The sequence below is a fragment of the Vulpes lagopus genome, chromosome 10, assembly GCF_018345385.1.
Source record: "Vulpes lagopus strain Blue_001 chromosome 10, ASM1834538v1, whole genome shotgun sequence".
Classification (NCBI taxonomy): Eukaryota; Metazoa; Chordata; class Mammalia; order Carnivora; family Canidae; genus Vulpes; species Vulpes lagopus.
In genome coordinates this window covers 87,961,755-87,987,440 of record NC_054833.1, presented here as the reverse complement: position 1 = coordinate 87,987,440, position 25,686 = coordinate 87,961,755, and the positions used below count along the sequence as shown (strand labels likewise).

The 25,686-nt window shown below is 40.6% G+C and overlaps 1 protein-coding gene across 6 annotated transcripts in view; it reads right to left on the bottom strand.

Moving 5' to 3' along the window:
* PER3 (period circadian regulator 3) overlaps positions 1–25,686 on the bottom strand; it is a 58,688-nt gene that overhangs the window by 20,623 nt on the left and 12,379 nt on the right. For 4 of the 6 annotated variants that reach the window (XM_041770753.1, XM_041770756.1, XM_041770757.1 and 1 more), the window contains 9 exons: positions 20,019–20,097; positions 18,479–18,585; positions 17,853–18,009; positions 15,604–15,709; positions 14,623–14,751; positions 14,070–14,196; positions 2,363–2,495; positions 1,798–1,922; positions 1,393–1,566 (listed from right to left, as the gene is read on the bottom strand). In XM_041770753.1, coding sequence (XP_041626687.1) covers positions 1,393–1,566; positions 1,798–1,922; positions 2,363–2,495; positions 14,070–14,196; positions 14,623–14,751; positions 15,604–15,709; positions 17,853–18,009; positions 18,479–18,585; positions 20,019–20,097 — 1,137 coding nt within the window. The remainder of the gene's footprint in view (positions 1–1,392; positions 1,567–1,797; positions 1,923–2,362; positions 2,496–14,069; positions 14,197–14,622; positions 14,752–15,603; positions 15,710–17,852; positions 18,010–18,478; positions 18,586–20,018; positions 20,098–25,686) is intronic. The other 2 variants (XM_041770754.1, XM_041770755.1) reach the window with 1 other exon arrangement.

The following is a 25,686-nucleotide window of genomic DNA, read 5'->3' as shown; positions in this document are numbered from 1 at the left end:
ATAAGGATTAAGGAACTTAATCTGTTTGTACCTTAACTGCTCCATGACTGGCAGGGAAATGCGTTTGTGGTCATGGTCCTCAGATCCAACTCATTGGAGGAGTTATAGTGTAAGCTGCAGAAATATAGGCTTTCCAGAAAACAAAGACATAGAGATACTCTACAGATCCCTTGATTCGGTTTCCTGTCCTTGGAATAAAGACATGGCCCCACACAGGCTGAGACTGGTTTAAGATCAGGAGAAACAATTATTATAAATATTCCCTTCAATGAAAGCTCACAGACTTCAGTATGAAATCCTTCAAAATGGTAATATATACCAGAGTACAAAAAGTTCAGTGGCATAATAAAAAAATCTTTCCCCATTGGATGAGACCCACCTTGTGTGGGCTGTGTCACTGGCAGCTGTATGTCCATATTGGAATCAAAAGTGTTAAGAAAAGATACACTAAAAAATATGCATCTGCTCCTTCCTGAGAAGCCAGTTCAGCTATGTATGATAAAACTCTATTTTCAGTTCATTAAAAACATAATCTTAAAAAAAAAAAAAAAAACATAATCTAATCTCACAATGGCTGTGTCTCTGGTATCTTCCCATCAACGCCCAGCCTGCCTGTCAATACTATACTATATAATACTCTCCATCTCCCAGGGTCAGTGTGAGAATTAAATGAGTTAATTCCCATGAATGACTAACGACAGAGGGTGGCACAAAGAGCTCAATACATGTTTACAAATATGCCACTGATGCCCAGCAAAGAGAAATAAGAGCCCCAAAACCAGATTTAATACCTTTGTCCCCAGTTCTTTTCCACCAAATTACAAATTACAAATTACAAGGACAAAAATCAAAGGATAGGAAGCAGTAAAAAGGAACAAAAGGAAGACATTAGAATAATTTACCAGATATATACTGTTAAAAGGAAGGGAGTTTTAAACACACTCTCTTCACTGTCATCAGGCCAATACAAAAATCTGGACATATATACGGTCAATCTAGTCACAGCCACAGTCAAAGCTTGACAAGGACACCTTCTTTCAAGGGCAGCAACAAAGTGTCTTAATACAGCCCCCAAAAAAGACTTCATTAGTGACAGTTAATGCTAACTATGCTATGTTATCAGGTACTATGTTACCAGGTATCATTCTAAGTGCTTCCTACACTTCGGCTGATGTAACAACAAATGACAATGACTTAGATATACAGTCCAAACTATATAATCGATATAAACATGGTGGTTTTTCCAAAAATGTTTTCACTGAAATCAAAGAAAGGAAAATGTAATTATAATTTAGAAGTCATTGCTAAGTAACTGGTATGAAGGACTTCTGTTTTCTCATAGTAGTGTGTCTCATGCCCAGTGTATGTTAGAGCAGAAGGTAAACGTGGCACCTGACTCTGGTGGTGGAGCAAGAACCATGGTGCTGCTGTAGCTGCACTGGCTCATGCCAGAGCCCAGGCTCAGCGCCGCTGGGGCCAGGGTCCTTGGAGCACCTTCTGTAGCATGTGTGGACTCCCAGGCAGTCGGTATCTCCAAGTTAGCTATGCCTGGGAGCTGAGACATAGCTGGGGGCACAAGAGACATTGACAATGAAAAGAAAAATCCCCAAAGAAATTTATGTTAAAGACCCAGTTTGCAGATGTTAGAAGCTGTTGAGCTAAAACCTACTGGCCATAAAGGAACGATATGAAACTAGGCTTTTTATGATTAATGAAATAAGACAAAAATTTAAAAAGAAACAGAAAAGGATGGCTTTGCAATCATCCTCTGTCTACTTAGGAGGGCATTCGTGTTACCTTGCAAGGCTTGGGCATGATGTGCCTTGTGGTTCTGTCCGTCTTCTTCTGAGGATGAAGAGGTTGTATTGGTACAGGATATGCACTTTCTTTTCAAAGCTGGAATGTTGTAGCTCTTCAGGTATCTGCAACAACATATTAGGTCATGTATGCCTGCCTGTCCCCTCACTCTGCACAACCCACATTTCTGCTTTTCTTGCAACACTTCTGTGTGGGTACTTTGTACTCTCATCTTTAAGCATCCCAGCCTCAATCACTGGCCTGTCTCTTTTACTGAAACCTTGATCTCCAAATCTTGCCTCATTTAATTTTTATGATCAAGATCTTATCTTCTCAACCAAACCATGGCTCCTTCTAAGAAGGGATCCATCTTCTAATTTTTTTGCCTCCTCTAAAATGTTCAATTTATTATAAACTATAATGTAAGTAGGCACTCCATAGTATCTACTGACTTGGAGTGAAAAATTCAGACAACCAATATTAAAAATGATGTAGGTTGTGTGCTTACAATGACGATGTATACTTTTGGAAAAACTGACATGTTCTCAGAACTTGTGTCTCACACCTGATAACACTGTCAATGCAGTTTATTTGCTGATAGGATGGGCTATGCTGGTCTTTTCTCCAACCTTCACAAGACTCCATGTGCACGCTGTTGTTTTTCAATGTCTGTAAGGGAGAAGAGGCCTTCTGCTCACCTAAAACAGAATGAACGGATGTGTAATTAAAAATATCACACATACCTAAGAACTTATCCAATAAAAAGAGATCAGGTCCTTTAGCATGTATCCATTTGATAGAATATTAAATAGCTATTAAAGACAAGTTCATCCACCCCAAGATTGCTAGAACTCATACAGCAATTTGGCAGTGTGGCAGGATACAAAATCAATGCCCAGAAGTCAGTGGCATTTCTATACACTAACAATGAGACTGAAGAAATAGAAATTAAGGAGTCAATCCCATTTAAAATTGTACCCAAAAGCATAAGATACTTAGGAATAAACCTAACCAAAGAGGTAAAGGATCTATACCCTAAAAACTATATAACACTTCTGAAAGAAATTGAGGAAGACACAAAGAGATGGAAAAATATTCCATGCTCATGGATTGGCAGAATTAATATTGTGAAAACGTCAATGTTACCCAGGGCAATTTACACGTTTAATGCAATCCCTATCAAAATACCATGGACTTTCTTCAGAGAGTTAGAACAAATTATTTTAAGATTTGTGTGGCATCAGAAAAGACCCCGAATAGCCAGGGGAATTTTAAAAAAGAAAACCATAGCTGGGGGCATCACAATGCCATATTTCAGGTTGTACTACAAAGCTGTGGTCATCAACACAGTGTGGTATTGGCACAAAACACACATAGATCAATGGAACAGAATAGAGAATCCAGCAGTGGACCCTCAACTTTATGGTCAACTAATATTCGATAAAGGAGGAAAGACTATCCACTGGAAGAAAGTCTCTTCAATAAATGGTGCTGGGAAAATTGGACATCCACATGCAGAAGAATGAGACTGGACCACTCTCTTTTACCATACACAAAGATAAACTCAAAATGGATGAAAGATCTAAATGTGAGACAAGATTCCATCAAAATCCTAGGGGAGAGCACAGGCAACACCCTTTTTGAACTCAGCCACAGTAACTTCTTGCAAGATACATCCACGAAGACAAAAGAAACAAAAGCAAAAATAAACTATTGGGACTTCATCAAGATAAGAAGCTTTTGCACAGCAAAGGATACAGTCAACAAAACTAAAGGACAACCTACAGAAATGGGAGAAGATATTTGCAAATGACGTATCAGATAAAGGGCTAGTTTCCAAGATCTATAAAGAACTTATTAAACTCAACAGCAAAGAAACAATCTAATCATGAAATGGGCAAAAGACATGAACAGAAATCTCACTGAGGAAGACATAGACATGGCCAACACGCACATGAGAAAATGCTCTGCATCATTTGCCATCAGGGAAACACAAATCAAAACCACAATGAGATACCACCTCACACCAGTGAGAATGGGGAAAATTAACAAGGCAGGAAACCACAAATGTTGGAGAGGATGCAGAGAAAAGGGAACCCTCTTACACTGTTGGTGGGAATGTGAAATGGTGCAGCCACTCTGGAAAACTGTGTGGAGGTTCCTCAAAGAGTTAAAAATAGACCTGCCCTATGACCCAGCAATTGCACTGCTAGGGATTTACCCCAAAGATACAGATGCAATGAAACACTGGGACACCTGCACCCCAATGTTTCTAGCAGCAATGTCCACAATAGCCAAACTGTGGAAGAAGCCTCAGTGTCCATCGAAAGATGAATGGATAAAGAAGATGTGGTTTATGTATACAATGGAATACTACTCAGCCATTAGAAATGACAAATACCCACCATTTGCTTCAACGTGGATGGAACTGGAGGGTATTATGCTGAGTGAAATAAGTCAATCGGAGAAGGACAAACATTATATGTTCTCATTCATTTGGGGAATATAAATAATAGTGAAAGGGAATAGAAGGGAAGGGAGAAGAAATGGGTAGGAAGTATCAGAAAGGGAGACAGAACATGAAGACTCATAACTCTGAGAAACGAACTAGGGGTGGTGGAAGGGGAGGAGGGCAGGGGGTGGGGTGAATGGGTGACGGGCACTGAGGGGGGCACTTGACGGGATGAACACTGGGTGTTATTCTGTATGTTGGCAAATTGAACACCAATAAAAAATAAATTATTAAAAAAATAAAAAATAAAGACGAGTTCAGATATAAAAAAAAAATGCACCAATACCGAAAAACATCAACATGGAATGACTACATGAATGATTACATTTGGTTTTTTGTTTCTTACAAAAAAGGAATGAAAAATGTTTCAGGTAAAGACTAATAATAAAACTATCAGGTGAAAGGCTGATGGGGACTTTACGATAGTGAGCTGACACTACCTGGCAACTGACCAATCTTGGCATCCCTGGGAGTGGGGTGAGCAGATACAGTGTGAAGTGCCAGGCATTGCACTTGCAGACCTGTGCCCAACAAAACTTTCTGCAGTGATAGAACTGCTCTTAGTCTGTGCTGTCCAGCAGGCTAGCCACCAACACCACAGGGAGTGATTAAGCACGTGCAGTGTGGCTACAGCAACTGAGGAACTAAATTTTAAATTTTATTATTTGTGACTTATTTGAATCTAGATTGTGGTCAGTGGTTGCCACACTGGATGGCAGAGGTACAGGCTTCAGGTTGGGGCACTGATGAATTAAACCCTGTGTGGAGAACGATGAGCCAAGAATGGAGTCTGAGAAAGTGCACGGAGCCTGCCAATGTGGCGTTCTGGAAACCAAGATGTAAAAGTGGCTCAAGGAACGAGGAACCAGTTATTTCAAACCCTGCCGAGAGGCTGACTTAGCTACTGCTGTTATCAGTGAAGGTCATCTTACCTTCCTGGATGATGCTCCATTTCCAGAGGGGATTATGGAAAAAGACCTGCTTTGCTTAACTTTCACTCAGTAACTTTTACACTTAAAAACTTTTAAGATTTCATTTTTGCAAGTAATCTCTACCTTGAATTTATGACCCTGAGAACTGGAGTTGGAAGCTCTACTGAGCCAGCCAGGAGCTCTTATACTTTTATTTCTAAATAATTTGAATCTTGAAAGGGGTTACAGAAACAGTGGAGTTTCTGTATACGCTCCTCGCTGCTTCCGCTAACATAACATCCTACAGAACTGTAACAGAGTGAACAACACTAAGAAATGCACAGTGGTGCATGGCCTATGTGGATCTTATCCACTTCTCCGTGAAATGTCATTTTCTGCCCCAGAATCCAACCAGGGATCTCATGGTTGATTTCAGCTGTCAGTGTCTCTGTCTTTCCTGGTCTTTCCCAATCTCAACTCTTGTGAAGAGTACAGGACAGGAATTCTATGGGAATGCTGAACTTGAGTTTCCCTGATATTCCATCATGATGAGGTTGAGGGTGTGCATCTTGTGGAAGATTCTTGCAGAGGTGCCGTGCCTTTCTCAAGGCCTCACACCAGGGGTACATGATCTTGATGTGTTTACTATTGGTGTGTCAGCCTTGATCATTGGTTAAGTTCCTGTCTGCCCGATGTTTTCCGTGTAAAGTGACGATTTTATTTGTAAAACATAATATAAACAATAAAGGTTTCGAAGGAATACTTTGAGACCATTCAAATATCTATTTCTCTTACATTTTCTCCTACTGGTGAATGGGCCTAATGCCACCAAACTGTACATTTAAAAATGGTTAAAAATTGGTTATACATCTCCATTCACCTGTTGAATGACATCTAGGTTGTTTCCAATTTTGGATAAGTATGAAGGATGTGTGATAAACATACAAAGACAAGTTTAGATGTGAATTTTAATTTTTCTTTTGCTTGAGTAAATAAGACAGAGTTGCTTAATTATACAGTATGTTTAATTTATACAAAACTGCAAAACTTTTCTAATGTGGCTGTACAATTCCATATTGCCTTCAGTACTGAGAGCTCCAGTTACTCTGCATTCTTGCCAGAACTTGGTATTGCCAGTATTTTTTCTTTTAGTTTTAGCCATTCTAATGTGTATATAATGGTATCTCATGTGGTTTTAACTTCATAAGGACTGAGACAGCATTATTTCCCATGCTATTTGCCATCTGTGCTACTTCACTGGAAACATATCAGATCTCTTGACAGTTTTTTAAATAGATTACCTTATTATTGAATTTTGACAGTTTTATTATGTAACCTGGATACACATTTTTTACTCTATCTATAATTTGCAAAAGTTGTCTTTTCATTGTCTTACCAATGTCAGACAAGTTTTTAATTTTGATAGTCTATCTCATCAATTTTTTTTATCCATCATGCTTTTGATGTCATATCTAAAACTTTTTTGCCAAACCCAAGATCACAAAGGTTTTCTCCTAAATTTTCTACTAGTTTGTTTTAATTTGTTTTTAAAAGATTGTATTTATTTAATCATGAGAAACACAGAGAGAGGGGCAAAGACACAGGCAGAGGGAGCAGCAGGCTTCCCTCAGGAAGCCCAATGTGGGACTTGATCCCAGAACTCCGGGATCACGCCCTGAGCCAAAGGCAGATGTTCAACTGCTGAGCCACCCAGGTGTCCCACAGTTTTAAGTTTTATATTTAGATCTATAACCAATTTTAAGCTAGCTTTTATATGACACGTGAGCTATATGTTGAGGTCCATTTTTTAACATATGTGGACGTCTCATTGTACAGCACCATTTTTTTTGGAAAGGCTACACTTTGTCCATTGACTTGACCTTGCACCTCTGTCAAAAGCTGACTATATTTGTGTGGGCCTGTTTTGGGACTCTCTAATCTGTCCATTGATCTATTTTTTCACAAATTATTTTTTCAAAATTGTTTTGGCTGTTTTCAATTTTTTTTTCCATTGAAGTTAGGGGATCTGCTTGATGATATCTATACAGAAAAACAATCCTGCTACGGGTTTAATTGGAATGACACTGAATGTACAGATCAACCTGGGGAGAACTGACAACAATATTGAGTATTCTAGACCATGAACTTGATGTCTTTTCATTTACTTAGTATTTTTTATTTTACAGTTTTTCTTTGTTTTGAAGTTTTCTTAGTATCAATTATTTCACATATTGTTGGATTTTATATCTAAGTACTTTGGTTTTGGGTTGTTTTAAAAAATTTTTTCCAATTGTTCCTTGTTAGTACACAGAACTTTTAAGTGATCTTACACACTGGCCATGGATCTTCTAACCTTGCTAAAATCAGTAGGAGCTTTTGGGGGTAGATTCTTTAGAATTTTTCTATGTAGACAAACTCTATCATCTATGAATAGAAAGTTTTATTTCTTCCTTTTCAATCATTATGTCTTTTATTTCTCTTGCCTCCTGCATTGAACAGGACTTCCAGTCTGATGTTAGGACAAGGTATCTTTAACTTGTTCTCCAGGTTAGGGTAATAGCATTTTCTCACCATCACGCACGTTAGCTATAGGTTTCTGTGCATGCCTTTTTTGATAGATTAATGAAATCCCATTTCTACTGCTAATTTTTTAGCATTTATCGTATGCTTTTTCTCTATTAAAATAACCTGCTGGGTTTTTAAAATTCTGTTAATATGGTAAATAAAAGTGGCTGACTTTCACATATCGAACCAGTTGTACATTCCTAGGATAAATCATACTTGGTTGTGATATATTTGTCCTTTTTGTACTTGCTGGATTTAATGATTTGCAAATACACTGACAAGGGATCCCGGTCTGTAGTTTGCCTGAACTGTATTTATCTTGTTTCACTATTAGGGTAATAATGAGGTCATAAAAGGAGCCTGGAGTTTCCTTTCCAAACTTCCTCCTTCTATTTTCTCCTGTCCTCTATTTTCTGAAAAAGATTACATAGAAACTGGAATTATATTTTCCTTGAATGTTTCTCAGTGAAATCATCTGGGCCCAGACTTTTCTTTTTGGAAGATGTTAAACTTCAAATTCAGTATCTGTAATAAATATGTCTATTTCGAACTGCTGAAAACAAAAGCAAAAGGATATCTTGAAGGCAGCCAGAGCAACAAAGACTAGGTTCTTTCTTTCAAGTTATTAATAGACCAAAGTTTTGGGAGTAGAGTTGTTTGCAGTCCCTTTAACATCTGTGGGGTCTTTCATTTCCAATGGTGGGTATTTCTGTCTTCTTTTCCTGTTCAGTATGGCCAAAGGTTTGTTACTTTATTTTCATCAGCTTTTGATTTCATTAATTTTCTCTTATTGATTTCTCAATTCCATTGATATATGGTTTTTACAATTTCTTTCCTTCTGCTTACCTTGGATTTAATTTGCTCTTCTTGCTTTTGTTTCTTAAGGAGGAAGCTTAGATTACTGATTAAGAACTTTATTTTCCCCATGTATCACTTAATGCTATAAATTTCCCTTTAAGCACTGCTTTACCTGTATTCCACAATTTTTTTGTTTTTTCAATTCATTCAATTCAAAATGTTTTTAATTCCCTTGAGGTATGACCTATGGGTCATTCAGAGGTGTGTTCTTTAATTTCCAAACATTTGGGAATTCTCCAGATAAACCTTCCTATTACTAATTTCTAGTTTAATCCATTAGGTCAGAAAATATATTTGGTATGATTTATATTTAAAAAAATTGTTAAAAGGCTTGTATTATGGCCCAGAATAAGGTCTATCTTGATGAATGGTCCATGTGCCATTGAGAAAATTAAGTATCATGTTGCTATTGCTTGGAGTGTTCCATAAATGTCCATTACGCCAATCTTGTTGACAGTGCTTTTTTAAGTCTTCTACATCTTTAATGATTTTCTGTACACTTGTTTTATCAATTACAGAGAGAGGTGTGTTACAGTATCTACCACTGCAGATTTATTTCTCAAAGTTTTTATCAGTGTTTAAAGTATTTTGAAGCTCTGATGTTAGGTGTATAACCTTTTAGGACATGCTCTCAGAGAATCAACCCCTCTGTTGTCATGCAGTATCCCTCTGAAACCCTGATAACGTTCCTCGTCCTAAAGTCTACACTACCTGGTATTAATAGAGCTCTCCAGCCTTCTTTGGACTCCCGTTAGCATGTGTATCTTTTCTAATATTTTGCTCTTCATCTATGTTTTTATTTGCAAAATGGATTCTTGTAGATACTATACAGCTACCTCTTTTTTTCATTCAACTGATGATTTCAGTCTTCCAGTTAGTACGCTGAGAACATTCACATTTAATATGATTATTGAAACAGCTCGATTAAAGTATGCCACTTCGCTGTTTTCCATTTGTTCCATCTGGATTTTTGTTTCTTTTCTGCCTCATTTTGCATTAAATGTTTTAAATTCCACTTTATCTCCTCTACTGATATTATTTGTATTTTATTTTATTTTATTTTTTTTATTATTATTATTTGTATTTTAGAAACTAGTTCTAATCATTGTTATAAAGTTCACAACATACACCTTGAAGGAATCAGTTTTTACCTCCAAATAACGTATTGCTTCTGGTGTAGGACTCCACAGTACGTTCACAGTGCCTCTCCTGATCCTTTGCAATTTTTTACATAGGCTACAAATGCAGAAGAATATTTCTGCTTTAATAAGCTACCTTCTAGGGATCCCTGGGTGGTGCAGCGGTTTGGCGCCTGCCTTTGGCCCAGGGCGCGATCCTGGAGACCCGGGATCGAATCCCACGTCAGGCTCCCGCTGAATGGAGCCTGCTTCTCCCTCTGCCTGTGTCTCTGCCTCTCTCTCTCTCTCTGTATGACTATCAAAAATAAATAATAAAAAAAAAATAAGCTACCTTCTAGGGCAATTTAAAATAAGTAAAATATAAAATTTCTTCATTCATTGTTTCTAGTGCTTTTCTCCATTTCTTTGTGTTAATCCAAGTTTTATGTCTGGTACCATATTCCTTCCACCTTTAGAAATTCCCTTAGTGTTTCTCATTCAACAGATCGCTGGCAATACATCCCCCATTCCCAGTTTTTGTTTGAGAAATTTTTATATCTCCTTCATTTCTGAAAGATACTTTGGTAGAGAATTCTTCCTTAACGGTTTTTAGTCTTAACATTTAGTCTTCTACTGTACATGGTGTCTAAAGGAATGTCTACTGTAATTCTTTGTTCCTCTGTATGTAGTCTTTGTTGCTCTGGCTGCCTTCAAGATATCCTTTTGCTTTTGTTTTCAGCAGTTCGAATAGGATATTTCCAAGTACGTGGATTCTTTTTTCACGTATGTGGTGTTTTTATTTTGTGATTGGTTTGTTTGTTGTTTTGTATCCACACTAGTTGATGTTTCTCATATCTGTGGGAAATTCTTGATTATTTCTTCAATTATTTCTTTTTTTAAAAAAAGGATTTTACTTATTCATTCATGAGAGACACACAGAGAAAGGCAGAGACACAGGCAGAGGAAGAAGCAGGCCCCCCACAGGTAGCGTGATGCAGGACTCGATCCTAGGACCCTGAGATTACGACCTAAGCTAAAGGCAGATGCTCAACCCTTGAGCCACCCAGGCTCAGTCCCTTTTTCAACTATTTCTTCTGGGATTCCAATCACTCTTATGATAGATCATTTGACAGTGTCTCAACATTCTTAAAAGCTCTATTCTATATGTTTCTTTCTCTCTGTGTTTCAGTTTGTGTAATTTCTATGTATCTATATTCAAGTTTATGGATTTTTTTCTTGGTTGTGTCAAGTGCCCATCAAAGGCATATGTGCACCTCTAACATCTCTATTTCATCCTTTTTAAAAAAATAAGTTCCATCTCTACACTGTGACTTTCATGTGGTTCTAGATATTGCTTACTGTCCATTAGAGCCTTTAACATATTATATATAGATATTTTAAATTTTCTGCCAGATAGTTCCAACATCTCTGTCATATCTGACTCTTGTGGGCTTTTTTTTTTTTTTTAATTCACAAGAGACACAGAGAGAGGCAGAGACATAGGTAGAGGGACAAGCAGGCTCCCTACAGGGAGCCTGATGCGGGACTCAATCCCCGGACCCCCCCGGGATAACTAACGCCTTGAGCCATACGCAGATGCTCAACTGCGGAGCCACCAGGTGTCCCCTGACTCTTGTTCAGATGACAGCTTTGTCTTTTGGGAGGGTCCCCCCCCCCCCTTTTGTATGTTTCTTAATTTGTTGGAAACAGAACACCTTGTATAAGACAGTGGAGACTGGGCATGTTTTTCCTTCTGCTGGGGCTGTGTTCGAGTTAACATAACTAATTTATTGGCCAGGTCTCAGGTTAGTTGTTGCTATGGCTTCACTCAATGTATCACAGCTTTCAAATTCCTCTAGTGACACTTTGTGCTTACATGGTGGCTGGTGTGCTAGAGAGCTTTCCTTTTTTTTTTTTTTTTTTCAATATTTGCTCCACTTGTAGCCTCTAGTCTTCCCTCTGCACTGTGCCTCAGAGGCCTGCCTCTTGCAAGTACTGATTCCATCAGTCAGGCACCAGTATCCAGGGCTTGATCTCACGTCTCCCTGCAAGCATGTATCCCCCTTGTATTTTAAACCTGCTGGCTGCCCTATAACTGCAGTGCTCTGATAGGTCCAAGAAAGCTCATGAATTCACTGCCACGTGGCTTTCTTCCTTGTCAGTTTGGAATGATGCTCCTTCTACTTCTCCCCGAACACAAACCAAAGCACACTCACCCTAAATAAGTTCAGTTCATGGATCAACGTTTCTCCCTCAGGTGCTGCCACCCCAGGAGTGGAACAGTCGATTTTCTCTAAGTTCCCAACTGCTTCTGGCAGCTGGCACCGGTATTTGTAGCTGATGAAGAGGCTTTGTATCTTTGTTACTCCTTGCCTTTCCATATTCATTCCTAAAATTTTCCTTCTTACTCTATTTCAAGGCCTAACCTGCCCTCGTAAGAAAGGTAAAAATATAAACTTAAAACCTTATGCTCCTGTTGGCTCTGGTACCCTGTATATAAACCATGTATATAGTGATTATTTAGTATTTTGCTTTTGATTGGTGCTATTTCTAATATTTACACTATAACATTTCTATCTTTAAGTTGCATACCAGTTTTCTTTGATTAGAAAGTAATAAAGATTTTTTACTAGCTCTTTTTTTTTTTTAAATTTTATTTATTTATGATAGGCACACAGTGAGAGAGAGAGAAGCAGAGACATAGGCAGAGGGAGAAGCGGGCTCCATGCACCGGGAGCCCGACGTGGGATTCGATCCCGGGTCTCCAGGATCGCGCCCCGGGCCAAAGGCAGGCGCCAAACCGCTGCGCCACCCAGGGATCCCCTTACTAGCTCTTTAAACTTGTAGGTCTTAAGATGTTAATAAAATCTGGATGCCCAAGTTACATTATGTCCCTGCAAGCAATATCAAAATGGCAGCAAATTTTCCCTTTCCCAAAAGTCACATCCTATGTGTTTGAGAGTCAAATAGAGCACATATCTTAGTAGGATAATGTTAATTTCCAGACTGCCATCATAAATATACAGAATTAGTTATACGTTGAATTTTATAAAATGGTGAATGATAGAATATTGATGTCTGCTTTAAAATACAGCCTCTGAACCATGGTACTGATGGCAGTCCAGACCAATGGCAGATGATAAAAAATGGAACAAAGCAGAACGTGAAAAAAATTTGTACTGTGGCAAGAAATACAGAGATCAAGATATAAAATCATGGCCCTAACATGAGGTCCTAGGCCCAAGCAGCAGTGAGCGGCACAAAGTAGACCAGACAATTAAAAAAAAAAAAAAAGACATTTAGAAATTTTAGGCTCCATATCTTCCTATAGAAGTTCCAATGCTAGGATATGGGATAAGATATACAACAAGGAAGATACTCAAATTATTTTGCAATAAAGGAATCTGATGGCTTCAAGGGACAAAAAAAGGTGTTGTTTCTATATTGTGCCCTTCTATCACAAAAGAAACACACAGAATGTTAAATCTCCTACTAAGGAGACAAGAAAAACTCAAGGAAGGACAGGATGTGCTCTATCAGGAGGGGAGCCTAGCCTGTGATATCACCTGTAGGAATAGTACATAGATATTTTTGTTTTATAAATCATGGCAAGCCCTGAAAAGTGTAGCTATTTAAAAAAAAATTTTTTTATTGACCTTAGAGAAGAAATTTCACCCCTGCCGTGTAAAACACCCACATTTGACAATGACAGAAACCATTAATAACATCTAGGGTACCAAACCTGTAAAGACTTCCAAAGTCATATTAACATTCAGAAAAACAAGCGAAGGAAAGGTAGCTAAACCAAAAAGTTAATATAATTTCATCTCTACACTATAGACCTTTCCTCTGCTATTTAAGGCCAGTAGATTGACTTGTCTAAATAATGTCAATTGTCCTAAGTGATCCAACTCCTATGGAATGCTCTTCCTTACCTCCTATTTGAGAAAAGTACACACGTATCAAAAAGAAAGTCCCCAGTTTTTCATTCAATTTAGGATATACATATTTTTCATTTGTTTTAAGTGACAGGAAGGATTATGACATTCATTCTAAAATCAACTCTTTTGATTGACAAATGCCTCGTATGGGAGAATCTATACATCTGTTGGTATTATCGAAAACATTAATTCCTCGATGGAAATGTACAGAAACTATACCCTAATATCATTTGGCTTCCAGCGCAGTATTTGCTGCTACCATTAGCATTATTACTGTCATCATCTGAGCTGGTAAATGTGAAAGGTGGCAGCAACGGGGAAGAGGCAGAACCAGGGGAGGAGGTTGGGGGCTGCCCTGCTGACTTACCACCAGGCCGCGCTGGGTGTGTCCCCATCACGTGTTTATCTGGTGACCTGGCCACTGACTCAATGTGGAGCTGCTGACCCAGTTTCTTCATCTTGTTTACGCTGGCACAGACCTGCTGCAAGGCCGTCTTAGGGAAAAAAGTGATAGGATACGTTTCAAAACTGTAAGATTAATTAAAAGATAGGTAAACAATAGACGAAATCAACATATTGAAGATAAAACACATTTAACTTCCGGTTCTCTGAAGACTGAAGGCGCTGCGACAAGGTTAAGCACAAAAGGTGCGTTAGGACAAGCGTTCGTTAGCTGCTAATTAGGAGAGCGCGCCACGAACCCAGACCTCTCATTTCACAGGCACGGTCTCCAACCAAAATGCATTAGGTCGCCTGTCAATCAATAGGGTCCCCGAACGTGCAAGGAGGACCACGTGCCTGCCTGCCGAGGTGCACCACGCGGCGGAGGGGAAGGAGCCTGCACGCACGCGCACGCCCGCACGCACGCGCACGCCCACACGCAAGCGCGCAGGCCCACGCACACGCCGTCGGCCACGTACCGGCGCCCTGCGTGCGGCCTCGCCGCGAGGCCCGCCGGACTCCCTGGACGACGCGAGGCTGGCGCGTGGCTCCTGCGAGTCGCTGCTGCCCAGGCTCCCGAAGCCGCTGGAGGCGCTGGCGTGAACCGGCTGAAGGAAGGAGGAGGCCCCGCTGTAGAGTCTGTGGACGCGGCCCCAGAGGAGAGGCTCGGCGTCCACCTCCACCTCAGGGCCCCCGCGCGGTCGCCCGGCGTGGACGCGAACCTCCGTGAGATCCTGAGGCACACGCCTCGCCTCCGCTTGGCCGCCGGCAGGGCCCTGCCCTCCCTTCTCAGGAACCCAGGCAGGGCTCGGTGCCTCGCCGGGGCGGGCGCTTCCAGAACAGCCGGTGCTGGGAGAGCCACACGGGGGCTCCAGCACGCTATGAGGAGTTTGGGAGGGACGAGAAGTCAGATACACAGCCTGTGCGTGCGTGCGGTGGCCGCGACCGCGACCGTGGGCCTGCAGCGGCTGCGGGGGAGATGGGAGCCGCCGGGCTGTTCCCTGCGGGACCCTCCGCAAACGCTCTGGCCTGCACCCGCTCACCAGCGGGATCAAGGAATCGTTTCTGGCATTTGTTCCCACAGAGGGTTTCGGCCACGTTTGCCCGGTAATAACCGGACACCGAGAGCTGCCATCCCTCTGCCCCCACCTTTAAAATACTGGGCGCCTGGGCAGGGTTTGGAACACCAGGAGGATGCTCTCGTTCAGAACCAGCTCCCTGCCCTCCTAGAGTGGGATCTTACAAGAATGTTCTGTGCGTTCACTCAGGAAAAGGAAAGCAAGATTAATAAAACTGAATCTAAAAACAAAAACAGGAAGACAGAACTCCCTGGAACTCAGAGGATACAGATTTCTCTCTCCTCGCATTGTATTTTTGGGAGGTGGCTTTATGAAGATCGAAAGTTAACATAAAACACAATTACGGATATTTTGTGCTTGCTTTTTAAAATCTCACTTTACCTGTAAGAGAAGTTTGTGAATTTGTTCTTGTAATTCTGTTACGTCTTTGTCATTACTGTTCATCTTTTTTATTCTGGTAGCAAATACATCCGCATTCAGTGGACTCCTACAAAGTGTCAAGTAAAAGATGGAGTCAAGCAATTCAAAATTAATTTACAATAAAGTCTAAAGAGATTTTTAAACAGAATGTTCAAACACTAAATCTGTATTTATACAAAGCAACTCTTGGGGCTCCAAGTAGAAAACATGAAGCTTAAAATCTCATCCGTGGAAGCAGGAAAAAAACTAAGAAACAAATGAGATGTTAAGAGCCTTCTTTGGATCATCTGAAGCTGTAATCTTCTGACATCCGTGTCAGCACTGTATTTGTAGAAATCTAAAATAAGTGACAACCATAGCTACCAAGATACCTTCAACAACTACTGGTCTCAAAATTTAACATTAACTGAGCAACCTATCGTAGGAATTTTAAGACCCTAGATCCACCAAATATTAAATGTTTAATGTACCTAATCACTTCAGCAACCCAACTATTGGTGAAAATGTGGCTGTTACAATCTGCAGTCCTGTTAACACTAGAGCGTTCCAAATCTACTATCTGTACACAGAGGCAGATGTGCCAACAGAAAATATCACAAAGGAAATGACATTCATTTAGGATCCTCTATGTGACAGGAACCATAATGCTTTTATAACATATAGCAAGAATAACGTTTCCTAAACCCACATGATGTGCCAGACACTGTTCCAAGAGCTCTATCAAGTTTTATCTCCTTCACCGGAGTTGAAAACTTCTCAAGGTCACCTAGCTGGTCAAGTCTAAGTAGGTATTCATGAAAGGACCAGAGTCTAGGCTCTGATTTTATTTTCACTTCCCCACAGATTTCCCTACTGGGGGGAAAAGGTCCTTTCTGACCAGTACGCATAACTTATATTTACTTGGCAGTCATATTTCTTAATTATTACATTAGTTTTCTAGCACAAATTGGTCTCTTGAGTTAAGGAGCCCATTTCTTACATTATAGTTCCAGACCTGTTCTTTTGAGAGGCCAAATCCCAGAACACAAAGACCTAGGAAGACCTTGGAACCATTTCTTCCCATGGTTAGGTATCCTCTGTTATAGTATCAAGACATGACAAAAATAAGTCTTACCGGTAAGACCTACTGTTTCCATTTTATGCTCATGTGCACAAAGCTTTACAATAAAACACAAAAGGTGTTATTTCTCAAACTCAGCATGATCCTAAAGAGTTAGGTGTAATTTCCATTATAAAAAAAACAAAACAAAACAAAACAAAATAGACATCACCAGGTTCCCTATGGCCCAGGTGAGAAACCTACAGGTCAATTTTAAATTTAACCCAAAAAGTCAAGAGACTGGGAGTATTTTAGGCTACAAGAGTGGCAGCATAAGTTGTTCTAGATCCATTTCACAAGGTTCTGTTACATGGACAGGTAGCAGTAATCAAACAGGCTTGAGTCGGTGTGTTGGCAGGAATATAAAAACCAAAGCATCTAATTTTTAAAAATAAAGATTTGATAGAATAGACGCAAATATGTGGAATTTGACAGAAGCTGATATAAAAAGATTTTTTTTGATATAAAAAGTTTTACATGGTCGCTAAAGAGAACTTTAAAATTCAGAAAAGATAAAAAAAAACCTTCATCCATTAACCATACCCATAGCCAGAATTTATATTTTATTTCGTTTCCTCTTCTTTTTCCTACTTCACAATGTTTGTGTGTCATTTGAACATATTTATATTCATACGGTATAAATAATTTTGTATGCTGCTTTTTTAATCTTTCCATTTTTCAGTAAATTTCAGAAATTTTCAAATTTCTTTTTGATCAGTAACATAACATGTCAAATAGTCTAGAACTTACTTAACGACTGATATAAGCTAGCTACTCTAAGTCCACCGTTATGATTAAAAAATGGTACAAAATACATCTTTGCTTTTTTTTTTTCATTTTTTTTCATCTTTGCTTTCTAAAGCTTGTTCTAAATATGCCTGTATTTAGGCATATTTCCTTAGACTGTTTCTTTCTATAAGGAAATCATGGGGTCAGAGACAGAAATCTTCCAAGGTTCTTGACACATACTGCCAAACTGTCTTCAAAAAGCATTTAAAAAAAATTATCTATGGTTAATTTGTGTGTCAAATGATTCAAAGGGAGTCAGTGGGTGGAAGAATACTGTTTGGTAAAAATAGTCTTCTAAAAACATGGACGTTGACTGACTTACATTCGAACTTTATGGCGACCAATGATGAAAGACACCTTTCGGCTCCATGGATTCACAAAGCTGGACCAGCTGGAGTCCAAGATGACGTAATCTCCATTTTGAGTACAAAATCGAATGGGTGAGTGTTCAAAGGGAGGGTGGCCTGCATACTTCAAGACTATATAAGATAATACGAGATTAGAATTTATTTTATTTTATTTTATTTTATTTTTTTAAGATTATTTATTCATGATAGACATAGAGACAGAGAGAGAGAGAGAGAGAGGCAGAGACACAGGAAGAGGGAGAAGCAGGCTCCATGCCAGGAGCCTGATGTGGGACTCGATCCCAGGACTCCAGGATCATGCCCTGGGCCAAAGGCAGGCGCTAAACTGCTGAGCCACCCAGGGATCCCCGAGATTAGAATTTATTTAATGCAGCTATTTATTGCAGATGTCTTTTTTCTAGGCATTTATAGGTTTTTCAGAATTCCAGAAGAGAAAAAAAATGTTTTTAGCACCTTCAACACAGGGCTCACCTGTTAAAGGTTGAGTGATTAGAACTTATGGAAAGGTCTAACAAGAAATGAAAAAGAGCAGATGAGTGGCTACACAAAAACCTCTGACTATAAAGATGCAGATCCTTACCTTTTTGGTGTACAGTGAGCATGAGAGAACGATCTTCTGGATGCAGATATGTTAAGACAGACCTTCCCATCAGATCCTGAGGCAGGTAACCCAGCAGAGGCACTGCTCTGGGGTACAGACAGAGCACAGACAGCACATTACATGCAGCAAGTAATTTCTGTACTTGTACACTTTAAACTTAATTCTAAATATAAAAAAAGAAGGTATGCAAAAGATGTCATTCCAGCATTTTATACAAGGAGCAAACTACCTCAGAGCCCATGCCATGGGGAAATGGCTCCAGAATCTAAGAAATGCTGGGCATTAGACATAGTGCATCAAAGCTGCCTACGGAACTTGCTAGAAAATGATTCATTGGCTTACCACAGGCTAACTCAATCAGAGTTTCTAGGGTAAGACCAGGAATCTATATGTTTAGCAAGTTCCTTAGGGGTCTCTGATGTCCCCCTACATTTAAATAGTTTAAAAAGATCACATCATAATGTAGAAGAATGCTTATGGTGTTAAGTAAATAAAGCAGGCTACAAATTTATACAGCACCATTAAAACTGCCCAGAGACAGCGTCTCCCAGAAGGTAGTAACAAATAGACAAAGGGAACACAGAGACACATGCAGGGTGAAGCTTCATGGGAGAGCCGTGAATGCAGAGCTTTCAGAATGATTTAGACAGAACGGACTCCATAAATGTTTTCTGTGTGCACAAATTCACAAACATTTTCTAATGCAAGAAATTTAAGCCATTACCAGTAGGCTATTATCTGCTGCTAAATATTCTTACTTTATACAAACTACATGATACAAAGTATATCACCAATTACTGTTTAGTTTGGAGATATCTATTATTAAATAAATCTATTTTCAGATGTTAGGATTTTTTAAAAATCAAAATTAACAGCTATCATAACTGTGTCAGCTGTTTGGACTTTGTTGCCTTATATTTATATGTGCCATGGTGCACTGATTCCCCAGATTTTCAGATGTCACAAATAAGTAAAATGTAAAAATAAACGGGGGGCATGAGTAGCAGAGGGTACTCATCAGGGGATAACATTTATTTTTCCAAATAAAATTATTAAAAAACAACAATAAGCAACGACTACCATCTCCTATCACAATTTTTTAAGGAAGACCACTTCAAGACCAACAAAAAAGTAGAAAAAACATAAGTTCAAAATCACTGATAATGTTTTAAATTAAATAAACTTAGCTTTACCAAAAAAAAAAAAAAATCTGAAGCTGGAGGCCAAGGTTGGAGTTTTGGTCTTCTTCTGAGTACAATCACATACCAGTGGCCAGGTACACTGTCTTCTTGTGTAACACAGAACAGTAATTACTGACTTACTACTGTGAAATCATATATAACTTGTAAATCATATAATATACAAGATACTTAAAACATAAACTTCAAGCTAACATCAAATGGGTAAATGCACAGATATCTACTTCATAATGTAGAAGTATGTAAACATGATGTAAATGTTCTCACATATCTACCTGTACTCAGAAACAAAATTTCTTTTAGGCTTAGGAAGTGCTTACCTTTCATCTATTTCAAGAAAGACACACCCAGGGGTGTGTGTTGTGGTAAAAATTCTTTTATCCACCGGGATTCGAGGAGCTAGGAAAAACAGAAAGACTCACCTAAAGGCAAATATCTAATTACTCACCTACTTTACTGAACACTTACATTAAAAAGGGAACAATATCTCTATACAAAATGGTAGAGATCTCACTTAGGGGCCTGGCCTTCAAGAAGCCAAAGCTGTGGTGAAATTATAATACCTGTCATTACTTACTACGTTCTGATTGGGTCAAAATGCAATGCCTATTAAAGTTAATTTTAAGTAGAGTTTGTATACACCGAAAGCTTACTCAACACAATGCGGCAGTCAAAGCTGGAGGAAATTAAAGGTCAGGACTAGCCCAAGTCTGGTCATATTTGGTGACTGTGTATAACTAAGTACATTTATTTGGTGTGTGATATGGATATTTTAAGTCTGTGTAAGAAAACCCGATATGGTCAGTTCTACTGTTGTCCACTTTGAAAATGTAGTGATTTGAAATCATGCACAATTTCATCCGCAAGAAACGAGAGGTGAATGGAGTCACCCAAGAATATAGAAGCACATGCACACACCTCAAACATCTACACCTCTGTGCACCCCATGTTGCAAGACATATATTACAAGACATGCCCATCCATATTTGACTTCTGGCACCACAGTAGCTCAGGAGCTGTGACCCTGCCAACACCCAAGTCTACAAGCCACCAAGGCGAGGCACTGTGTTTACTGTGCCATTTGTGTCTTTCTTAACCATTTAACGTGTGTAAAGCTGTGTTACTATTTTTATTAGATCCCTGTATTATTTTCAATGTGTGGTTAAGTTTTTGAGTGTTGTGCCCCTAAACCCATTTTTTTCTTAAGCTCTGTGATTGTGTGTGTGTGTGTGTGTATGTATGTGTGTGTGTGTGTGTGTGTGTGTGTGTGTTTGCATAGGACAATAATTTTTAGGAAAGCATATGTCAGATTACAGCAGAACTGACTTTAATTTCAAATAGTAAGTGGAGGGCAGCCCGGGTGGCTCAGTGGTTTAGCACTGCCTTCAGCACAGGGCCTGATCCTGGAGACCCGGGATCAAGTCCCGCATTAGGCTCCCTGCATGGAGCCTGCTTCTCCCTCTGCCTGTGTCTCTGCCTCTCTCTCTCTGTGTATGTGTCTCTCATGAATAAATAAAATCTTTAAAACAAAACAAAACAAAAAAACAAATAATAAATGGAAGCTGCTCCTGTATTAACATATGAGTTTAGAAATGTAGCTCTGCCATCAGAGGACATAAACTACAGTTTTCATTCAAGGGCTTTTAGAACACCTAAAAAATATAAGCTGTTCTTGTGAAATTACAATTTTCATGCTCTTTTTTTTTTTAAAGATTTATTTATTTACTTGAGAGAGAGTATGTTGTGGGGGGAGAAAGAGAGGGGGTATCTTAAGCAGACTCTCCACTGGGCATGGAGCCCAACACAGGGTCCAATCCCACAACTGGTGAGATCATGATCTGAGCTGAAACCAAGAGTCAGGTGCCTAACCAACTGAGCCCCCCCACAGTTGCCCCCAAGTTTCACGCTCTTATTTCACACAAGGCAGAAGCAGAAGGCCCCGGGATAGTCACCAGTATAGAAAAGATTAGAGGACCATGTATCGGTGGCCAAGTCTATGCTTAGACCCTTAGGCTGTGCCAACCTTGAGGGAGACAACCACTGAGAAGTTCAGGGTCAGTACACAGAGACTTTAGGGAAGATCAGCTCTCAAAGCCCAAGAGCTCAGGGCCAACGTGAAGCCCTGAGCATTCTTTCCTGGTTCTGTGGCTGTAGTAAGCAGGCTTTCACATGTTTCTCCCTAAGGTACTGTCAGGTTACATGTGACCTAAAAGCAGACGCTCCTGAGTTACCTTCATAACCAGAATGAATCTTCTCCACCAGGGTGAGACAGCAGGGCTCAGGTTCTGGCTGCGCAGCTCTGTGTACGTGTATCAAATAGGGGATAATCCTGAATGGGTAGTAATGCTTCTCTTGCTCTGCATCTTTGCCTCCCCTGAAAAGCAGGGAAATGATGGGTCAGTGAGCCCACGTGAAACTAGGTCAGGAGAAATGCCTTCTTGGTGATTTCCGAGACAGATGTAGCCAAATTGAAAATGTTCAAATGTGTTTATATTAAAAAGAAATGTTAGTGTATATTTTCAATACCCAAGCGTAATTATACTCATTGATTATTCAATGGAAGAGAGGTTTTACGGAGAACCAGTTTACTGAGTTGAAGATAGAACCAGCTGTCCTACAACTTTTCTTTTGACTTCGAAACCATAACTTCCCAGTCTTACCTCCTGCGTCTAAATTAAGTACCCTGTGACAGAAATAGGGTTCCCTGTGATCATACTCCCCAAAGCCAGCTCTCCACCAGCCCTACCTACCCTCCCTCAAGGGACTGACCGCACCTCACAGCTTCAGACACAACCCGGATGGGCACAGGGCCCCAGGTGTGGTGAAGCTCGCCTTGCGTGCCTGCTGAGCAGAAAGGCAGAGCTGGAACCTGCTCGCCAAGCCCTAGCCCCAGCTATGGGGCCTCTCCCAGGCTTCTACCCATTTTAACAGCCCCAGCTGCCCAGAGGGCACTTCTCCTTGGATACACCATGGTCCCCTTTGTGTCAGCATGCCCACAACTGAATTCATGCTCCCCCGTTTCTACCAGTCACATCTCGCCTCTCCCACCACTGCTTAAAGTGATGCCAGGTGGTCCTCAGCTGCCTGGAAGCTCCGTATCCACGTCCACATCTGCGTCCACATGCACTCGTGCTCCCACCGCCGCCTGGCTTCCTCGCCTCTCCACAGACTCTGGGGCCTCCACCTGCACCTCCAGTCTCCACCACAACCCTGCTTCCACAGCTGAGGGCCTGAATCTGACCCCGACCCTGACCCTGACCCATCAGCTATACTGTCTCCCAGGCTCATCCTGTCCCGTATGTGCTGAAGACCCAGTACTTGCTGCTGCCCCACCTTCTCCCTAAACTCCATACCTATGCACCACAAGTTCGATTTCCAACACCGTAAGGCAGTCCAACTGGTCTAAAACCAGGCACTGTGCCTTCCCTCCACACTCCAGGAAGCAGCTCTCTCAGTGTCCTCTGCTCCAGTAAAGGTCAACTGGAGCCAGAGACCCTCATGTCACCCCTGACTAATCCTGTTTCACACCTGAAACCAGTCCATTAATGAATCCCAAGAGCTCTGCCATATACAAATATCCAGAATTCCCAAGATATTCCCATGTCCTCCTGCTACCACCTCCTGGTGTGACAGGTGTGACAGCCTCTCTCTCCCAGACCTTCCCCGTCTTCTCATCCTTGCACAGTGTCCAATGTGGTCCTTTTATGTCAGTTCTCATATTTCTAAAAAATAAGGCTGCTCTGTTTTTGTCCACTGAGCAGTCCCAGAGGCCAGGATAAGCCCAGCAACACCTCCCCACTACCATCCAGAGCCAGTCACCATACAGTTAAGGCCGTGTTTCCCCACAAAGAATGGGGGATCCTCGGAGAAATGACTGGCTCATGTCTGGGGTAGGAAGTGTCCAGGTTGAGCCTGGGTTACTGTCTGAAGCAAAGGAAGCTGTCACCGACTACAGGAGTACCCTTTCATGGCACTGGAGCTAACCGAAGCGGCTCCGGCTGGTCACAGACGGGACAGTTTGAGCATCATGAAGATTAACAAGAACCTTCTCTTTTAGCTCACGTTCTGAAATGCTTATGGGGGAAATGCTCCACAGTCTGAGATCTGCTGCAGAATAACAGGCAGGGGCTGAGGAGCAGGCAGTGGCAGAGATGACACGAGACTGGTCACGGGCTCAAGTTATTAAAGCTGGATGGTAAGTACATACCAGGTCACTGTACCATCTCCTCTACTTCCACATTTTGCAAATTCCAAAAGTAAAGTTTTCAAATAAATTATTAACCCGAACAAAACATTTCCTTCAGATATCAAAGCTCCCCATGTTCTGGTCCCTGTTTTCTTCGTTCCTTCCATCCTCTGCTCCAGCCACATTAGCTTCCTTGTTACTCCCCCACAGGTCATTACTTACTACGTTCTGATTGGGTCAAAATGCAATGCCTATTAAAGTTAATTTTAAGTAGAGTTTGTATACACCGAAAGCTTACTCAACACAATGCGGCAGTCAAAGCTGGAGGAAATTAAAGGTCAGGACTAGCCCAAGTCTGGTCATATTTGGTGACTGTGTATAACTAAGTACATTTATTTGGTGTGTGATATGGATATTTTAAGTCTGTGTAAGAAAACCCGATATGGTCAGTTCTACTGTTGTCCACTTTGAAAATGTAGTGATTTGAAATCATGCACAATTTCATCCGCAAGAAACGAGAGGTGAATGGAGTCACCCAAGAATATAGAAGCACATGCACACACCTCAAACATCTACACCTCTGTGCACCCCATGTTGCAAGACATATATTACAAGACATGCCCATCCATATTTGACTTCTGGCACCACAGTAGCTCAGGAGCTGTGACCCTGCCAACACCCAAGTCTACAAGCCACCAAGGCGAGGCACTGTGTTTACTGTGCCATTTGTGTCTTTCTTAACCATTTAACGTGTGTAAAGCTGTGTTACTATTTTTATTAGATCCCTGTATTATTTTCAATGTGTGGTTAAGTTTTTGAGTGTTGTGCCCCTAAACCCATTTTTTTCTTAAGCTCTGTGATTGTGTGTGTGTGTGTGTGTATGTATGTGTGTGTGTGTGTGTGTGTGTGTGTGTGTTTGCATAGGACAATAATTTTTAGGAAAGCATATGTCAGATTACAGCAGAACTGACTTTAATTTCAAATAGTAAGTGGAGGGCAGCCCGGGTGGCTCAGTGGTTTAGCACTGCCTTCAGCACAGGGCCTGATCCTGGAGACCCGGGATCAAGTCCCGCATTAGGCTCCCTGCATGGAGCCTGCTTCTCCCTCTGCCTGTGTCTCTGCCTCTCTCTCTCTGTGTATGTGTCTCTCATGAATAAATAAAATCTTTAAAACAAAACAAAACAAAAAAACAAATAATAAATGGAAGCTGCTCCTGTATTAACATATGAGTTTAGAAATGTAGCTCTGCCATCAGAGGACATAAACTACAGTTTTCATTCAAGGGCTTTTAGAACACCTAAAAAATATAAGCTGTTCTTGTGAAATTACAATTTTCATGCTCTTTTTTTTTTTAAAGATTTATTTATTTACTTGAGAGAGAGTATGTTGTGGGGGGAGAAAGAGAGGGGGTATCTTAAGCAGACTCTCCACTGGGCATGGAGCCCAACACAGGGTCCAATCCCACAACTGGTGAGATCATGATCTGAGCTGAAACCAAGAGTCAGGTGCCTAACCAACTGAGCCCCCCCACAGTTGCCCCCAAGTTTCACGCTCTTATTTCACACAAGGCAGAAGCAGAAGGCCCCGGGATAGTCACCAGTATAGAAAAGATTAGAGGACCATGTATCGGTGGCCAAGTCTATGCTTAGACCCTTAGGCTGTGCCAACCTTGAGGGAGACAACCACTGAGAAGTTCAGGGTCAGTACACAGAGACTTTAGGGAAGATCAGCTCTCAAAGCCCAAGAGCTCAGGGCCAACGTGAAGCCCTGAGCATTCTTTCCTGGTTCTGTGGCTGTAGTAA